Source organism: Zootoca vivipara, chromosome 9, assembly GCF_965207765.1.
Source record: "Zootoca vivipara chromosome 9, rZooViv2.hap1.1, whole genome shotgun sequence".
Taxonomy (NCBI): domain Eukaryota; kingdom Metazoa; phylum Chordata; class Lepidosauria; order Squamata; family Lacertidae; genus Zootoca; species Zootoca vivipara.
The window spans coordinates 53595099-53615268 of record NC_142592.1 but is presented as its reverse complement, the minus strand read 5'-3'; the positions used below and the strand labels follow the sequence as shown (position 1 = coordinate 53615268).

Below are 20170 nucleotides of genomic sequence, written 5' to 3'. Positions count from 1 at the left end.
ATCAGAAGTCGCTTTCCAAGAAGCCCTAAGGTTCTAAAAAAGGAAAAAAGAAAAGCCACCGGACACCTACCCAAGGAAACAATCTGTATCATTCATCCACTGGTTTATGAACTGTGCAGTGATGGGCTCTGGGTTGTGAGGAAATCTGATGTTCTCTAAAGTGTGCAAAAGGAGACCAGGGTTGTAGTAAAGGGCCGCAATGGCCACCTGGAGACACATGGTGCGGAGCTCGCTGGTTTTAACCCCTCGCGTTAAGCGCTCTAGGACAGCTTCTACAAAGAGCGGGATGCACTGAGGATAGAAAAACAGGAGAGACATGGGGTAGAGGAAGCAAAGGGAAAGTGGAGAAATGAAATATGTTCAGAGAGAGTTCCAGGCATTAAAAGGCTTCAACTTACAATTAGAATTACCTTTCCTTAGAATAAGGGCCAGGGAATCTGTGGCCCTCCTGATGGTGCTGGACCACAGTTCCCATCACCTCTGACCATTGATCATGCTGGCTGGGGCTGATGAGAACTGGATCCCAGCAACACCTGGAGGGCCACAGGTTTCCCCATTGCTACCTCACAAGCATGCAACTGTACAGCACACTATTCCTTACACGACTTTGAAGGGGAAATTATATTATAAAACCATATAATGAGATACTGGCTCTAGAATACGGCTTCCTAAGAATCTCGGCTCTCTCTTTTTAAAGGCCTGTTTTTCAGACCTGCAATTACTGAAGAAATGGGAACTATGCCTGATGAAATCTCAGAAAGCCAAAGAAACTGCTGAGCAAGATTTCCAGTAGTCAGGAAGCAAAGCTTCACTACCCTATGCAGCTCTTTGTTCTTCCCTGGGGGTATGCAAAATAAGGGAAAAAATATGCAACTCTGCTAAATATGCATAATTTATACCGGTCACTTCTCTGAGATAGCTTGTAGCCCATCATATATGAGTCCCACCTAACCACCAGCTGAATGATACCACCAAATACTTGTGTAATGTACAAAGCAGAAGAGCTACTGCCAGAACTTTGGCAATCAATTTTGGAAACAGAAGGCCAGAGAAGCAGAGGCAAATTTTTATTGAAATATTTTTAAGCACCCGGAGCGCCATCTGGTGGTTAAATTCTCACCATCCGATGGTAACTTCTCAATTTAAAAGAACAGGTGTGGGGAACACCCACTGGCCATGCTTGCTTTCTGGGGCTGCGGAGTTCAGCTACACCTGGAGGTCCAAAGGTTCCCCACTCCTATGATAGATGAAGGGTGCTTTGGAGGGGAAGCATCCAACCTCCCCCAACCCCCTTGTTCAACCTTTTCCTTTATCTTATCTGCTTCCCCAGATTTTCCCCTTTTTTCTCTTCTCCTTTGGCATCCCACCATGACCCTACTTCGTCCCCTCAACATCCCCACTGTTCTCCTCTTGCCCAATTTTGTCAGCTGCCAGCAGGAAAAGGTAGCAATGCACAAGGTTCCCATGCAGCTCACCCCCCCTTCACCCTCCCTACCCAGAGCAGTGGGCAGCAGGTGGCCGTCTAACTGAAGGAACAGACTGGAAAAAGGGCTGCTGGTGAACTTGAAAAGCTGTTATGGTTAGGAATTGGGATATCTAAAGGACTGCCTGTCAGTTTACATTTCTTGGTACAGAAAGTATTGATCTGATGTGTAGAGATCTTCCCTATTCTAATTAATTCAAGAGGGTTCTGGAAGCTTCTCTGTGTGAAAGAAGCAAGCAGAAGGTTCCTGGTGTTTGAGAAGCTGAGTACAGCTGGCTTAAACTGGTCCTGTTACCTCTTCCTGTCAAGGTCATGCTGACTAAAATAATAAGGCCAGAAGGGGCCTGGGTTTCACTCTTTTCTATCTCTCTTTCTTTCTGGTGTGGTGTTCTCTATATAGTATGCTTAGTGTTAAGGTTTAGACTTATAATAAGTTATTGTAAGTTTAAGTTAAGTCTGCTGCAACTGGATTTCTTATGGACAGTGCCAATCCTGAATGTATTGGATTTGTGACCATTATGCTCATTTGTCTTCAGCAGCAGTAAACCTCTGTTGGATGAAATATTAATGGCCTCTGGTCTATTTTTGGGGAATCCTGCAACATGTTTATGTTTTTACTCTGCTAACTATTTGTTGGAATGCTGCTCTGGATCAATATTGAGTAGAATTCAGCCTTGCTTACTAAGACATGCTTGCTTACTAAGGTATTCCGTGGAGGCCCTCTGGGCCTTCTCAGTGGTTGTGTCTAGACTGTGGAATTCCTTGCCAAGTTAGCCATGTTTTGCCCCGTCTGTCATGCTGAATTCAAGTGACACCTAGCCCAGCACTATAAAAATTACCTAGGCCAAATAGCCCATTCCTCCAAGCACAGACTAGACCCATCTCAAGCTAGTTCTATCTAATGATCATCAGCAAAGGAGAAACTGTATGCCACTCTATGAATCTATGATTACCTGGTCAATACCCCTCCCTTTGCACTGCAGAATAATGACCTCTAAGAGCTTGGCTGCATGGCATTCGGCATCTTCTCCTGCATCACCAGTTAATACCTAGCAACAAAACCATGAACAAATTACTGAGAAGACAGTTGGCACTAAACATGCCCAAACAGGACATGTTTGCTCAGGGTGTAAATGGAAACTGTTCTGAACCATTCATGTCATATCTGAGAAACATATTTTCCAATACAGTATGACCTCTTATCTGAATAATCAGCAAGGCATCCAACATAACAAGAGAAGAGCAGACAAAGAAACATGAGGTGCTAGTCACACGGGCTTACATAGAAATGAGGGATAAAGAGTAAATCTGAACGGTAACGATTTTAAGGTGTTCCCATAATGGGGGTCTTAATATTGGCACTTTTATTCCTTTCCGTGGAGTCAAGTGGCACTCACTGAAATTGATCCCCAGCCTTCAAAAACAGGGTAGAATCTTCCATATTGTGGTCTGAATCCGTATGTGAATTAAGAGTTCTCAAAACATTATGCTCAACAGGCTCAGTGAGCAAAAAGCAAGAGAGCTCACATCTGTTATTCTGTTTTCAAGTCTCACTGTCAGATTCATAGAGCTAGAATAGGCCAAAAGGCCATTTAGTACAAAGCCTGCATGCAACGCACAGCTGTCAATCCCAGCAGATCTACCTCAAGTGTTCAGACCTCGGCATGCTAAAAGCAAAATGGATGCATGGCAGAGCAAAAAGCTCTGTGTTGCTCAAGCGAACTGAGCCAAAACATGACCCTCTACTAGAGAAAGGCAATTCTACTAATCCTCTGTGGGACTTTTCTCAGAATAAGCACATTTGGAAGAGCAACCGAAACTGAATAGTCAAGAACAGAATAAGTGTTTGTCCTGTTTGCTGGTACAGGTCATGTATTTAAAGGACAAACACATTTACAGTATTCTAGCATATGTTTTTGTGTAGGATATACATCATTTCTAGTTGTAAAGCGGGTGTCTTGCATGCTGAAGTGCTATGAACCTAAGTGAAAGAAGTAACAGAATTGGAAGAGGTTCCAACATAAGGGGTGGGCAGAAAAATCCTGTTTTTTAGAAAGCCATACCATGTCCAAAATCAGTGGGTATAAGTGACTGCACTCATCCTGTTAGAGTAACATGCAAGCATGACCCTCAGACCCTGGAGTTTGAAGTCTGCTGAAGGGAAGCAGACAGAGAATGTACTGTATGCTAAAAGCGGGTCTAAACAGGACTACTTGCGACTACTTTACATTTCACCCAGTGCTACATTTTTAGGTCACTTTTTCATAGTAATTTTTGATACTTAGTTGGTAAAGGCATGAACAATGGCAATACTTACCTTTTTACACATGGTGTAAATTATCTCTAAATTTTTGGGATTTGACAGTAACGTATCGGTATCAACAGTGACATAGTTGTGCAAGAGAGGCATCATATCTAGACAGAGGCAAGCAAAACAGTTAAGCTTGAGGGCAAAAGTAAGGTTAGCATTGTAGAGTTGTTTTCCTTGTATAGTACATGTTAACAAGCACTAAAAACACATACATAACTTAAAGGGAAGGGGTGGGAAACAAGTTTCTAGTTCCTAGGGCTTCAAAGAAATGCCAGAAGTGTGTGGGCAATCCCTGCATGACGGGAAAAAATTACGGAAAGAGGTAATGTGCAAATTTACTCAATATGCAGAGTTTATATAGGTCTCAGAAACTGGATTGCCACAGCCCAATTTAAGTGCACACCACTCTGCACAAGGCTATCCCGTGCACATGCAGCCCTGAATCTATAGCACTGATGAACAATGCAAGCTTGTTTTCACTCAGCTGAGACAAATAGACAATTGATACACTCCATCATAGCTTCCTGAACTACTGCTAGCCAACATAATACTTCAAATCGAGTTACTTGAACAGATCTACTGCTCCAGTCTCTCAGGTTATTATAACATCAGTCAATCCCCTTTCAGAACACACTACAGAGCTCATTACCTGCAAAGTACTCAAAGCAATCCTGCTGAAATACTTCAAATAAGACACCCAGAAGCTGCCACATTTGAGGTGAAATAAGATGGCACGTCAAGCTGTATGCTAGAGAGAGGATTTCTTCATAGAACTCTGAAAGGGAAACCCCCGCAGATCTGATGAGGTCTGAAAATGAAAGTTTGCAAATCCCACACAAACTGCAAAGATTCATACCATTTTTAATCCTTTATACAGCAATTTTAACCAGCAAGCATGTTTTGCAATCATGTCTTCCTTGGGGTATACTGACAGCAAGCTTGCCAGTTCACTTGAAGGTGTGACAGTAAGGTATTTACCAACCAGCACAGCATAGACTTGATTCAGGGCTTAAACAAAACTGCACATTTAGTGCAATTTGAACCTGGGCATTACAGTATACTCCCACTGTGTGCCCAATCCTCACTACAGAAAGCAATCTATATGTCTAATGTGCAACAAAAGACGAATGAAAAAGTGAATTCACAACAGGTGACTTGTTTATTCCTTAACTGAAGTGGATAGCAGAGAAAAGAAGTTGTTAAGGCAGCTTTCACCAATCCAGCCCAAAACATCTGGAGGGCACCAGATTGACAAAGGTTGGCTGGAATAAGAGGATGTACTATATTCTAATATCTAATTCAAGACTGGCTTTTAGTTCTCTGCAATACAAACACAAACAAATAATCTGGCAATATTTTCTAGAAGGCCAGCTTTTTAAATTTACCTATTACGTGCTTCTGCAAGACGAGGCCAATGATCTGTAAGCAAATGCTCTCCAACTGTTGAGTTATCTAGAATAAGAAGAGACAGAGATTGTTTATAGCATGAAAGTAACAACTGGATGATTGTGTTTAAATGAGCAGTTGCCCTAAAGCAAACAGCTAAACTTAAAACTGTTTTAAAATTATGACTGTCTGAAAGCTGTAGGCAAAGGTTTTGTGGGGCAGAATAGGCCCACAGCGCCACCTGTTGACAAGTGATGGAGAAGGCTCACCTCCTTGTGGTCTTGCACGACAGTAAGGATTGTATCAATTGTGTGAAGGATCCCCATAGCCATGACAGTTTTATCCTCCAGTTCTTCATATTCTTCACTTTGGAGAACTTTCCCAAATATCTCTGCCTAAAGAAACAATGGAGAATGATTATGTCATCCTTGGAGACTATGAATTATTATGATGTATTAAAGCCATCAATGGGCACAGCACCTTGCAGTAGAACACCTGGAAGCCTGGGGAAGAGGGCTTACCATCATTGTCCTCCACAGCACTTCCCACTGGCTGCTGCTGGCCTCCTCTAGTGAGTGAGCCAGCTGTAAACTATTTAGTTCACAAACTGCATTTTAGCCAGGCTGCTTGGCCCTTGGAATGCAAGACTAGAACTTGTAGTGTAGCCTTCCCTATGCCTGCCCCCATCCTGAACTTTGAGTTTTCTCTGTATTTAGATTATTTCTTTGTACTATTGAATTTATTCTATTTATCTGATCTTATAAGGTCTTATTTGAATTGTTTACACGTTTTGTAACAAATTATACATATCATTTCAAATGTTTGATATGTTGATAATAAGCATAGGAAGCTGTCTTATACCATCAGACCAGTAGCCCATCCAGCTCAGTATTGTCTACACTGACTGGCAGTGGCTCTCCAGGGTTTCAGGCAGGGCAAGACCTAGAGATGACAGGGATCGAACCCGGGACCTTCAGCATGCAAAGCAGATGCTCTACCACTGAGATACACCAAGTTGCTTGTTGTGAGGCACTTGGAGCACAATTCAGTGTGGAAAAGCGACATATACCTAAACTAAACTAAACTAAACTAAACTTCGTAAGTCGAGGTCTTCGGATGTCGAAGCGCCTGTTCCGCGCATGCGTGAAGTGCGATTTTGCGCTTCTGCGCAGGTGCAGAACACGCGCGCGGTGTGCGCGCAGCGAAAAGACTTCCGGGGTTGTCGACTTCGGAAGTCGAAACCTTTGGAAGTTGAAGCATTCGGATGTCGAGGTTGTTGAAGCATTCGGATCTCAAACGGCGTAGTTGTCAAACAAATCGGCTCCTGAACACCACAAACCCAGACGTGTTCTGGTTTGCAAATGTTTTTCGGAAGCCAAATGTCCGACGTGGTTTCCGCTTGAGTGCAGGAAGCTCCTGCAGCCAATCGGAAGCCGCGCCTTGGTTTTTGAACAGTTTCGGAAGTTGAATGGACTCCTGGAATGGATTAAGTTCGAGAACCAAGGTACCACTGTAGTGTCCTAGATTGGTTCTTGCTCCAAGCAGCTTACAAAGTAATATTTAGCAGTAGAGAGAGAAAGGAGGAGAGGTGGGATGTGAGAAAAGACAATTACTTACAATTACTTAGACCTAGTTGCAGTTTTGTATGAAGACGAGGTGTGCATGTTAAGCGTAAGACCTGTGAGCCTCCAGGTGTTGTTTGACTCTGACTCCCATCATCCTCAACCATGAGCCCTATTGACTGTAGGTGAAGGGAGTCCAACAACACCTGGAGGTTCATAGGTTCTCCAGTCTTGATGTAAGAGTTTAGTTCCACAGACTATAAACCTGCCTGAAATGCATGTAAACAGGATATAATTTTTAAAAGCAGTTTAAAAATTAGTATAACAAATGTTTAGATATTTAGGGTTAACCCATTGAAAAAAAATGTGGTATGGGAAAAAGCACATAGGAAGTTTCCAGGATGTACTGCCTTGTATTGAGATAATATGAGAAATGCATTCAATTAATTTTCTTCAAGTCGTTTAAAACTTATTTTTATAGACATGCAGACTGGTCTTTACAATGCCAAAGCTGGAATCTACATATCCCTTAAGAAATTCTTGATTCCAACAAAATCAACTGGAACCAGAAACATCAGAAGTTTTCCCTCTGTATCAGACCACTGCAATCTCTTACCAGATGCTGTGTCATTTCGACAGCAATTGTTGCTACTTCCTGACTGTATTCACAAATCAGCTTCTGGATTACATTGGTGAGATCATCATTCTCAGTCTCCCGAACAACAAGCAGCAGCTCCTGCATAACTGGCCTGATGTAGGGCTTAATGTATTCCTTTGCTAAAAAGACACACAGAAAAACAACACAGAAAAAGATAGAAGGGGTCATTTGCTAAATGAAGATGCAAGGAGCTCTGGATTAGGATTAAACCCCTTAGATAGATAAGATAAAATGATAGAAAGATAAAATATAGATATCTGTCTATTTATCAATCATTTTATCTATCTATTTATCAATGCTTCTTAGGTACACATATCTGTCTGCTTTCTATTCCTGAACTATTTCACTGGTGCAGGAAAAAGAGGTACAGTACCAGTATGTTGGAAAGCTGAAAAAGGGAGAAAACTAAACAGACCATTTCAGGAATTTGCACCTTTTTCCTTGAAGATGCACTCAGGTCCACCCTGCTCCCTTTCTCCAAAGAAATTGCAGAAGATAGTATATGATGACTTGCTAAAGCAGGGTTCTGTAACATCTGCAGCTATTACACCAATCCTAACCTTCATCTCAGACCTATTTACATAACTAGCAGTCAAAATACCTGACACTTAAATGAAGGTTCAAAGAACGGGAAATGAATGGCCAATAATGAACTACATGGGCATTTATTCAGTCATTAACAACCACATTGTAGGATGCTTGATAGAGCAGCAACAGATGCATTGATGTTATTGGAGCATAGATACTCAATACATGGGTGCACCTTTACAGCAACAATACACGGTAGGGTGAGAACAATGTTTTCATGGTTAAAACTCTATTTTAAAAGGAAAATCAAATATTTCCAGAGGATGCACCCTTCCTGGCTGGTATATAGTCTATATTCTAGTGTCTGTCATTACAGAGAGAAGGAGAATTATCATAATATTCATTTATTTTGATAGAAGGAATCTGAGGTTTAGTAACTAGACATTGGAATTGAACTGGGGATGTTCATGCAGGAAAGAAAGAAAGAAAGAAAGAAAGAAAGAAAGAAAGAAAGAAAGAAAGAAAGAAAGAAAGAAAGAAAGAAAGAAAGAAAGAAAGAAAGAAAATCAAAATCAAACCTCGTTCCTGATGGCTTATTAAGGATTGAAGTGCGCTATGGCAGCTTCCACTTTGACAGGCATCTCTTTGTCGTCAATCAGGCTCTTCTTTGTTAGCTCAACAGCATTCCTTAGGTTGAGTTCATTGTGGAATTCCAAAGTACTGAACGAATGAAGAGTCCAACAGGACTGCAGCATAAGAGGGAGAAAGCAAAACAGACACTACTGAGTTCTGTTGTTCTCTAAGGATTCTAGTTGTGTGCTGGTAGTTCTCAGTTGATTAGGCTTGTACCCCATCTTATGGTTTGAAGAGGCTTACATTAGACAACTAAATGTGTGTGTGTGTGTGTGTGTATGCAGCCACCCCTGATTAAAGCCACCACCACTACCAACAACAACCATTAAAATTCTAGGCCAAGTTCCAAAGAGACACTTGTGTATAACTTGTGTACTGTATAACGAAGGCAGTTTTGCACAGGCAACATGAAATGCCACATGAAATTGTTGCTCCAGACAGTTACTCGACCTTCAGGAGAGACTCTGAGGCAGCAAGCAATAATGTCAGCAATAAAAGAGCAAGCAAAATAAGCAAAGAGCAACAATGTGCAAAACAACATCCCCAACGCCATCTGGCCCCATTGCCCCTTGGGAAAGCAAACAAGTTTAAATCAGCCTCCCAGAAGCTGTAAGAGGGGGCAACGCTCTCTAAATGATGCTAAGAAGAGCAAGTTACCGCAGAACGATACACCTGCTCTGGTCACTTACTCTTGCTCTCAAATACCCCAGGTTCGACATGAACAGTGGAAAGATGTGATTCTGTAGCATCAGCTCCATTTGATCCTTGAAGACACTCTTCTGATGAAATTAACAGTAGCCACAAAAAAGGTTAGTCTCCATTTTGAAATGTGACAACATTCAACTATGTCCCAAAATTTAACTCCCCTAGAGTAATTGCACAAATATAAACCAAAATCAGCTTCTAGCTTCAAGTTCATTTCCAGAAAATATTCTGGCATAATATAAGCCCAATAAAATGCAGAAATGCCCAACTGTTAAACATGTTATGCTGTCCAGGCCAATTACAGCCACAGGTGGGAATGTGTCCCTATGAAGGTACATGTATTCAGAAATGCAGACTTGCTATGAGTTAAGAGTTTTACAGAAATATCCAGCCACGTACATGGGAACCTGCCAAAGAGAGTTCCCTATGGCATATGCCTGTATCAAAAATGTGCATTTCAAAGCATGTGTTTGGGAGTACTGCAAGCTATAGCTCAGTATGTGCAATGCAGATATAAGCTAAAGTTGTAACATACAAAGCAGTCCCTAAGTGTCTGCATGAGGCCTTCACTGTCGGGCTGACTCCTGTCAGGTAGGTGGGATGAGATAGAGATGAAGGAGGCTATCAGAGGCAGCATGCCTATGTATTCCAGTTGCTGGGAGTCACATGCACAGTTAGCCACTATGAGAACAGGATACTGGGCCAGATGGGCCTTTTGTCTGATCCAGCAAGGCTCTTCTCGTGTGCTTAAGTAAGGATGCAGAAAGGAGCAGAATATCTTTCTAAGACCAGGTAAAAAACAAAACCTGGGAGTTTTGATATAAACCAGAGATATTGCCTCGTTTGTTAAGAGGCTTCCCTATAGTCCTCTCCTTTGGTTAGACCTGGCTGTTGATGCACAGACTAAATCCCAGTCTAGCCTGACTGTCCTCGTGTTCAAGTGCTACTGCTGGTTTACAAGCCAATAGCATACCATGGGATTATTTCACGTTATGTTTTGAGGACCAAAGTGCCCTCTGACGCACACCTGCTTTTCAAGATAGTATTTAAATTGAACAGAACAACTAGGATACATCTGTTTTAATGAACATTCTAGAGCTACTTACCATGCCTTACTGTGCACAGATCAATTTCATTTCCATGCATGTCTCTGATGAAATACCTGTGTATAACAGGACTTGCCAGGTAGTCCCAGAATACGAATTAAAATATACTGTACAAATCTTGGTTCATTCCATTTTCATTCAGCTCTCCTAGAATCCCTTATCAACTCCTGCTCTACACAGACTTTCTGTCAGAGATATACGTGTGCATTCTGATCCCTGCATTAAGGTTTTCATGAATCACATTGAAGACTACATATTTGGTGGCAAAACTACATGTATCTTACAAGTCTTCATCTGCTTACCTTCAGCAAAATCTCTGCTAGAGAGCCTATCACATGTAATGCCCCATCTTTTTTCCTAGGGTCAACATTGGGCCCAGTAAGTATCTGATAGCAAAATGCCATCATTTTGGGTAACACCTAAACAGATGGAACAAAACGCAGAAAATTAAGAACTAGAAAGTCACAAATGCTGGAGTCATTCTGTTTAAACCAAGAAGACACTGGTGGTGCTGTTGATGAATGCTAGATGACCCATGGGGAGAGGCCACACTCAAGATTTGTCTGCCTGGCTACTCAGTGCAGCATCGGTCCAGACTGGAGGAATGGGAGGGGTCACTGTAGCCTGAACCAGCTCAGATGGTCGTGGCAAGGATAACATTGGATTTTCAGGCAGGGACATACCTTGTACCTCCTGAGCAACTTGGCTAAAGAAGAGGATAAAAATGTAATAAAGAAGATATTATTTTTTTGTTTTTAAAAGGGAGATAAATAGGCTTTAAGCAAGGATAGGAAATCATGGCCCTCCAGATGTTGCTGGATTCCAGTTCCCAACCCCAACAACATCTGGAGGGCCACAGGCTTCCCATCACAGCCAATGAAGAATGGAGGAAGTGGTACAAGGCTTTATAATGTCATAGTGTTTGTATTATAAGTACCTCTTTTCGCTTTTTTGCTGCAGTGTACAGAAGTATCTGAGCAGCTGTTGTAGGGGATGCATAATCCTCAAAGACATCTTTCAAGTTTTCAAAAAAAAGAACAAGAAAAGAAAACCACATCAAGTGTTATTGCACAATCTTTAACAAGAACATTTTGATGAATCATTTTGAAATTGACAGAACAAGGACAACCCAACAAGGCTCTTTTTATTTCTTTTATTTACTAATGGAAGTAAACATCTTTCAATATCCTACTGTCTCTCTCTCATTTTGTGTTTTTTAACAGACACCTCACCACAATAATAGTTTATGGGGGCTTAAGCAAACTGTTATTTAGGGATGGAGTGCGATGGACTGGTTAAACAGGGCCATGTCCTCCTTTGCCATCTTTTTTTGTTTTATCTCCTTTTGTGATATTGCCTAAATACTAACAAAATTACAGGTGCAAACAAACAAAACTTCTCACTGTAGGCTGATCTGAATGTATAGTAATCTGTTTAAACATTGGGTGCTACTTGGAAATAATACCAGTGACAACAAGGAAATCATCTAGCTGTATTTACCAAATTTCATGCGGATGTACTCATAGGGGTCCTCTTGCCAGAGCTCTTCATCCTCATCTTTATAACACATCAGGGAAAATATCACTTCTTCACACACAGTCTAATAAGAAAAAAAAAAGCAAAGAGAATGTTCAACAGAGCAAAATCGCCGCATTATTAATCATTCAAACACAAGTCCTCACCCCAGCAAATCATCATGATGAATCCTGCAACAGTACAGTGTGCTGCATACTGGACCCACTAAATCCAGCAGCTAATGCAATGATGTCACGTCACACACTTTACATTACTAAATGTTATCAGGTGGGGGTGGGAGATCGATAGATAAGACACACACACACACACACACACACACACAAGACCACTCCAAATCCTACAGATGGTGTGGAATAAAATCTAGATAAATGAAACAAATACGCTATTGACTGGTTATTTCTGTCCAAGTGACTGCATTCCCATTATAGTAATTGCAATGTTAATTATTGTAATCAATTTTTCAAGCTCCAATACTACATGAAAAGCTCTATTTCAAATCCTCGGTATTTGTGCAGGGACACCGATCACGATTTTTGTATTTACCTGCATATGTGGTTTCATCTGCTTCCAGGTTATACAGTGATGGACCCCTTGGTTCAGATAGTTTAATGTTTGCTGAAGGACACGTGGTGCAACATACTCTTTCTTCCTATATTGGTCCAAGATTTTTAGGAGCACCTAAAGGAATAACAACACATATCAGGTTGCATTTGAAAATCTGTCCTTAAAATTAGAACATTGTGATTGTTTCCATTACCACCATCCAGGGCCGTCTTAAGCATGCCCGGCACCCTGGCGCGACGGATCCCTCCAGCGCCCCCCCCCGCCCCGTTTCCCAGCGCAGCGGGCGGGCGAGCACGGCTGCCCCGGGCGCAGCTGCACTGTGCCACCCAGCCTGCCGTAGGGCCGGCCCTGGGCCAGGGGGCGCTGTCCGCCCCCGTTGCGACGCCCCTGCGCGCGTTGGAGGCGGCCCGAGGCCCGCGCGCCCCCGGAGAGCGGCCTGAAGCCGCTGAACAGCGGAGGCACGCCTGGGGCAGCCTCAGCCGCGCCTCTCAGCAGGCGCAGCAGCGCCCCTGGTGGCCCGCGCCATCGGGGGCGGGCCTAGAGCCGGCCCTGCCACCATCATCACCGAATATGGTAGCCATGGGAAAGATTTGCTGTAACAACATACAACAGGGACCAGCAACAGGAAGCCCAATGGTCAAATCTGATCATCTGAGGAGGACCCACTGGCCAAAATGGAGGCAAGAGAAGTGCAAGTGGCAGCTACAGTAAAAAAATAAATAAATCAGCAGTTCACTTTGGGAAGAGGAGCACCCTGGAAAACTAAGGGCTATAGCTCAGTGTTAGAGCAGAGGTTTTGTGTGCAGAAGGTTCAACCAGGGCTGGAAGATAACCCTGGAGAGCTGCTGCCTGTCAATGAAGGCAGTGGTCTGACTCAGTGTAAAACAGATTCCTAACAAGTTCCTGGCAAGGGGGATCTAAATATTAGATTGTATGAGGCTTCTGCCTAGAGAGCACTAACCATCTGTGATTATCCTAAAATGACCCTGCAAACAGTTTCACTATGAGTGCCCTCCCTTCTTTGCCTAGGTTCCTGGGATGCATCTGCTATTCCTTCTGTTCTGCAACAGCCAAGTACTCAAGCAAGGGAATGAACGCCTTAAAGTGGGGATGGGAAAGCTGTGGCCTTCCAGATGCTGTTGGACTCCATCTTTCATCAGCGCCAGACAGCAAGGCCAATGACTAGAGATAATGGGATTTGCAGTCCAACAAGATCTTAAAGGCAACAAGTTCCCCATCCCTGCGTTAAAGAAATGATACATAAAGGACAAGTAAAAAATTCCTGCTGTGGAACTATCATACTAATAAAATAAATGGCAGGTGTTTGTTTACCTGTTGGATTCCCACAGCATACGTTTTCAAGAAGAACTCAGAAAATTCAAAATATTCTTTTGTTACATTCCCAGGACTGCCATACCTTGAAGAAAGAATCCAAAGCGATTACGTAAACTGAAGGTTAATGTGTACACATGCCGCTAAAGTTGATCATATATAAAAGAGTGCTCAGAATAACCCTGGACTCCAAAGGAAGAAGAAAAGCAGGGAAGCAAAATCTAGGACCATTCAAGGCAACAAGAATGCATACACTCACTGTAACTCCCCTTGGCTAATTACATGCAGGTGTTATAACCCACCTATTGTAAAAGACAGATTTCACATTAAGCAAACTGGTCTTCTTAAGAGCTGAAAGAATGACGTGTCAAAGATGTAAAGGTATCACCCTACTAGAGAAGGCCTTCATATCTTGTGACTTGCACTTCTTGTGTATGAAGCCAAACACAGTCCACCCACCATGCATTGTGGCATGCCCGACTTCCTGACTCCCAGGCAAGCAGTAAGATGGCTAATGGGGAATGGCTTGATTTTGCACGTCTAGATATATTCAAAATAGCTCTAGTTTGTTTTGGGGGGTTTTATTATGTAATTTATGTCCTCATTTTATACCTTGTGATCTTTGGGTGAAGGATGATATACAAATTCAATAAACAGTTGCAAGATGAGAAACAGAAAATGAGCAAAAGAAAATATTCAATGGAGACTTTCAGTAAAATTGGTAAAACTTTTTCAAAAGATGTGAACAAAAAGGTGAAAGAACATACAGAGCTTGTTCAGACACAACACTAAGCCTTGGTTTACCGTTACAGGCACCAGTGACTATGACTCTCTCATACACACCCCCCTCTGGTGCAGCCACAAAAAGTTTGGAAGTTTCTGCTCCTGTTTTAGATTTATAAGGATACTTTTTTTTTTACATTAAATCAGAGCTTTCCAAACTTTTAATGTTGGTGACACACTTTTTAGACACGTCTTATTTTGTGACACAGTAATTCAGTTTTACTACGGTAGCAAACCGGAGGTTAAACTAACCCCTTTCCAGCCCCTGGAGGGGTGCAAGGAGTATTCATGCGACACACAAACATATCACAACACAGAGTTTGGAAAGCTCTGCATTAAATATATAGAAAAATGACTGAAAAACAGAGTTCAGAAAATCTGCTCTAGTTAGCATTTTACCTTTCAAAAAGGCGAGCAACAATCCGCAAAGCCCATTTCTTACATTTCCACCATACTAGTTCTGGCCTATCATCTTCATCAATCTGCAGAGTCTCCTAATTAAAGGAAATAACTATCAGCTAATGTGTACACAAATTAATGTTGAACATTAACAAAACTTATACACACAGACACACACACACTACCTAGCACCAAAATTGGCTTTGAAGTGGTTTACATGGTATAGAGACCAGTTAACACAAACATTAAAATATAAAGATTTAGAATCAAAAGAGCCCCACTGAACAGTTTACTTCTGAATAAACATGCTTAGGATAGCACTGTAAAAAGACTGAAAATTACTTCTTCTGAGACTGTTCTCTGAAACCACTAATACAAAACCATCAGAATTTGTTACTGAGGCAGATTCCACGTGGTTCATACTCAGCAGACTACACAGATTATGCAGGTTGTAGTGTCCACCCCATACATTTCGATACATTGTTATTAATTATAGCCTGCTTATTTCCTATCCATGGTAAAACTCAAGGCAAGATACAGTACATAGGATTCCTAAGCTTCTGCCATCTTGGCACTGACTAGATTCAGAGCTGCTTAGCTTCAACAAGGCTGCAGCATCAGGTGCCTTCAGACCTTGCCATGCCATGTCATAGCATGCACAGAACATCAAGCCAAAACTGTGCATCTTTAAAGCTTGTATAATATATCGTGCAAAACTAACTTGCATATGTCAGAAACTCCTCAGCTTGAGTCTCAATCCTCATGGACTAAGGGTAGGTTCTGGCTAAGCTACATCACTGTACATACTTAGGTCTTGGAGCAATCTTCAAGCACGGATGGAAACGGGCAACATCAGCTTCTACAACTGAGTCAACTGAGCAGTACCTTCTGCCTGCTCCACTCCAGCGCAAACCCCCAAGCTCCAGCAACTGATATCTAGGGCCACTGTGCTGGAACCATCCTTGCTTCCTTCTCCCCATGTCAAGGCAGCCAATGGCCCCAAACCCAGCCTGGTCAAAAGGAACCTGGATAAGTTTTCCATGAAAACCTTCAAAGAGGGAGATTCTGCAACCACACTTGGCAGCACACTCCTGTGCTGATCTGCTTTTATAGAACACGACCCACACAGAGATGCACCAACACAGGCAATGGGTCCCTTGCAAGTCCTAGGTATACTTGGGCATTGAAGCCCAACAGGGCCCAGAGACCATGCAACAGCCAGTGGCACCACTGTAGTTGGGAGGCTGCAACAGTGCTCAGTTTGTAACAGGGTACCATGAGCAAGGCAGCCAATGGTCACATGTTGTAGTGACATCACTCAGTGTACAGAGGCCAAAGGGGCCGGGGGGGGGCAGCAGGTTTGTAGGGGGCACCTGAAGTCAGATTTCCCTATGTATCTTCTTCCTTGTATTTCAGAAACACTATATTCTTGCCAAGCCAGTGGAAAGTGTGAGCAATTGCTCCTGTGCTTCTTTCTGCCTCCTTTTTTAAAATACTGGAAAACAACTAGAGGATAAGCCTCTAATAACACTGCAAATGGGGTGTGTGTGTTTAAGTTAATATGCCCCTTAAACTACACTTCCCCCTTTCTTATTCCCCAAAGATGTTAGTGTCGCCCAGTAATATAATCCTTACAGGAGGCACACTTCTGTCGATGATAGTCCGGAAAATCTCCATCCACTGAGTCATAGTTTGGTTATTCACCAGCTGAAGTGGCAGTGCATACTGGAATTAAAGAAAGGAAGAAAAAGACAGGGTGGGTTGGGGTGTCACACACAAAGAGTAAAGGTTACAGGTAGGTAGCCGTGTTGGTCTGGATCGAAGTAAAATAAAAAAATTCCTTCAGTAGCACCTTAAAGACCAACTAAGTTTTTATTTTGGTATGAGCTTTCGTGTGCATGCACACTTCTTCAGATACAGTGAAATGGAAGTTTCCAGGCACTTATGTAGAGAAGGGGTGGGGAGGGGTGGGGATGGGGAGGGGGGATCACTCAGAAGGGTGGTGGAAATGGGTGATTGACTGACTGATAGCTGTTGATGACCGCAAACGACTGCAAATGGTTTTGCATGAAAAAGCAAGGGTTGAGATGGCTGAAGATCGCTTATCATGTATAATGAGATAAGAACCCGATATCTCTGTTCAAACCAGGTCCCTCCATGGTTTTGAGCTTGGTGATAAGTTGCAACTTATCACCAAGCTCAAAACCATGGAGGGACCTGGTTTGAACAGAGATATCGGGTTCTTATCTCATTATACATGATAAGCGATCTTCAGCCATCTCAACCCTTGCTTTTTCATGCAAAACCATTTGCAGTCGTTTGCGGTCATCAACAGCTATCAGTCAGTCAATCACCCATTTCCACCACCCTTCTGAGTGATCCCCCCTCCCCATCCCCACCCCTCCCCACCCCTTCTCTACATAAGTGCCTGGAAACTTCCATTTCACTGTATCTGAAGAAGTGTGCATGCACACGAAAGCTCATACCAAAATAAAAACTTAGTTGGTCTTTAAGGTGCTACTGAAGGAATTTTTTTATTTTACAAAGAGTAAAGGTATTGTTGTGTTTCCAGACTATATTATTTGCACTAGAATCCTTGTTTTTATTAAAGAAAACAATTTATTATACTACTGATACAACACCACAATGCAGCTGGATTATTTATTTATTTTTGCTCCAAGAGACAGGGTAGGACTACCTTTCTTAATGCCCTGGGAGTGTATGTGATGTGATAGTCACCTGGCCATCCATGGGCAGCAATTACTTTCAGGGATTTATTTAAGAGGAGTGCATCAGGAGTTTCACAGAGGAATACAAAAGAAGCATGGGGGGAAGTGTGGAGGTATTGGGATACACAGAAGTAACAGAAAGGGAATGCAGAAAAGGTGTTTTAAGTCAGGGCTGCAAATTGCCTCTCCTCATCAGTCTCCCTCCCTGCACAGCAATTAGACTTAGAAAAGAAGGCCCCCATTCATTTGAAGGGAAATCTTGGTTTCTACAATGTCCAGGAAGCCTTCGTAAGTACAAAGAGCTCCCCACTTTACACAGTCAAACTGTTCATGCTTACATAGTTAAGGACTTCTTATGTCCTTAAAAAGGGGCACTTATAAACATACAGTAAGCCTATAATGTACACACATTTAACTTGTGCTCATTCAGCTTTACGCACTTGGCAAAAAAAAATTCAAAAGGGGGAGGAAATTCAGGAAAAAAGACTTTGGCAATTTCAACTGTCATTACACCCAATGTGTTTTGACTCTACTGTACATGATTTGGGCTTTAGGCACAATCCTCAGAACGTAACCTGCGTGCAAGTTGCAGGCTTATTATAAGGCATTACAATTTCTCATTAGCGTTTTTTTTCTTTTCTGAAATACTGTGAAGTCCAGCCTTAATACTGTAAGCATAAACTTCCAAATTTGTAAGTAAGCAAACTTGAAGTGAATGAAACACTCTGAAGTATGCCTCTTATGGGAAATGATGCAGAGGGTCCCCCACACCCACTCCAGAACTCTCAATAATCTGATTGCTTTACGTGCAGAGGCTCATACCTGAACAAGTGCATAGAAAATCTTTAAGATCTGTTTCTGAAGGAGCACAGAGTAATGGGAGTTGTCAGGAAGGAGCTGGATTGTCTGCTGCTGAATCCGAGGCAAGAATATCTGCATTGCAGCGATGAGGGGCTCTCGCTCCTCGGCCTTCTTGTATCTGCAGAAGTAGCCAGACCCAGAAACAATTAGGGAGCAAACTTTTACACTTGTCCTAATTCTTCTATATTTTAAGGAAAAGATTCGGTATTGTTTGCCATCCTTCCACCCCTGCATGACCATTTATCCATTTTTCAACACAGCAAATCAGAGACATTTTGGCGAATATGCTGTAACTTACACAGCTGTTCAGCATTATCAAGTAATCTGATAATTACTTCAATCTTCATGTTGACTCACATATTGCACACAGCAATCAAGCTCTATCTACTTTCATCTGGAAAAAAGCACGAGTCTCTCTTCTCATGTTACTCACTCAACCTTGATGAATGCAAGGATTGCTTCCTATTTGCTAGAGCTGCCTTCTCCTGAGCACATGGGTGGACTCTTGTCTTTCTCCCTCCCCACACATACATTCTACTTTGAGAATTGAGAAGCTATTTCTCCAAGGAACCAATCAAGGTAAAAGGAGGGGTACATGCATGTACTTGGAGGTGCTCTCCAGACACTGCCATCTGTATGAGCAAGGCTACTGGGCAAGGGGCTTTCCCAGAAGAAGATCCACTTACTCATAGGTCTTCACGAGTTGGTACAGGCACAGCAGACTTCCAAGCCAGCTCCCACTATTGGGAGACTGCAAGTAATAGCCTATTTTGTCCACCACTGCAGTCCAGTGACCTGGGAAGTCATGCTTGATAATAGTGCGGAGGCACATTGTCAGCTGGGCCCTGAAAGGTTGGGGAAGAAGAAGAGAGTGTCAGCAAGTAACACGTTCTGGTAAACAGTTTGAGAAGCAAATTCTTTAAGCATATCAGAAACAAATCAGAGCAAACTTTACTCCGTAATAAATGCTATCAGACAATCCTCCGCAAAAGGAAATTATCAGAAACCTTTCAAAAGCCAAAGACAGGTTGAAGGGAACATATGAGAAATCAAATTCAGTGTAACTATGGGCAGTATCCAACCACAAAGTTCCACTAGTGCAAGGCCTTTTAGCTATGGATTGGAACTTCCCTGCACATGCCCTGCATGCCCTATAAATCTGCTCTGAAGGGTTGGGGAAAACCCAAGAACAGATTTAGGGGTCATACAGGGAGAGGAGAGGGCAGGGCAGGGCAGTTCCACAAAACACCTAGAAGTCATTGTGCTAGCAGAACTGTTTAGTTGGATACTGTGTAATGAAACCATATTGCTGATGTCTTCTCCTTCCTCCTCGAGTTATCAGAGAGCAATGGACTAACAAAATAAACAACATGCACACAAATTAATGACTACTAGAAACTAAAGCACACAAGATTTGCAAACTTGCAGACCATCAGTCTCTATGATTAACCCAGGGTCAATCTTGGGTGACCTAGAGGCTATATGCAGTAGGACAGTGAGATGGTATCATCCATTGGGCCACCTGATATCCATGAATAGACCTAATGTCTGCAGAGGGCCCATAAGCATGTATCCACACACTCAGACCAAATCA

General features: G+C 42.4%; 1 protein-coding gene across 1 annotated transcript in view; it reads right to left on the bottom strand.

The window, feature by feature from the left end:
* The window catches only part of IPO8 (importin 8), a 38568-nt gene that overhangs the window by 11216 nt on the left and 7182 nt on the right, over positions 1–20170 (bottom strand). Inside the window, 19 exon segments of the mRNA XM_035127531.3 lie at positions 71–291; positions 2437–2532; positions 3801–3898; positions 4444–4569; positions 5180–5246; positions 5450–5575; positions 7359–7519; positions 8507–8540; positions 8543–8674; positions 9251–9340; positions 10675–10791; positions 11310–11386; positions 11873–11972; positions 12452–12586; positions 13805–13889; positions 14987–15081; positions 16622–16711; positions 18538–18694; positions 19263–19421. Coding sequence (XP_034983422.3) covers positions 71–291; positions 2437–2532; positions 3801–3898; positions 4444–4569; positions 5180–5246; positions 5450–5575; positions 7359–7519; positions 8507–8540; positions 8543–8674; positions 9251–9340; positions 10675–10791; positions 11310–11386; positions 11873–11972; positions 12452–12586; positions 13805–13889; positions 14987–15081; positions 16622–16711; positions 18538–18694; positions 19263–19421 — 2166 coding nt within the window.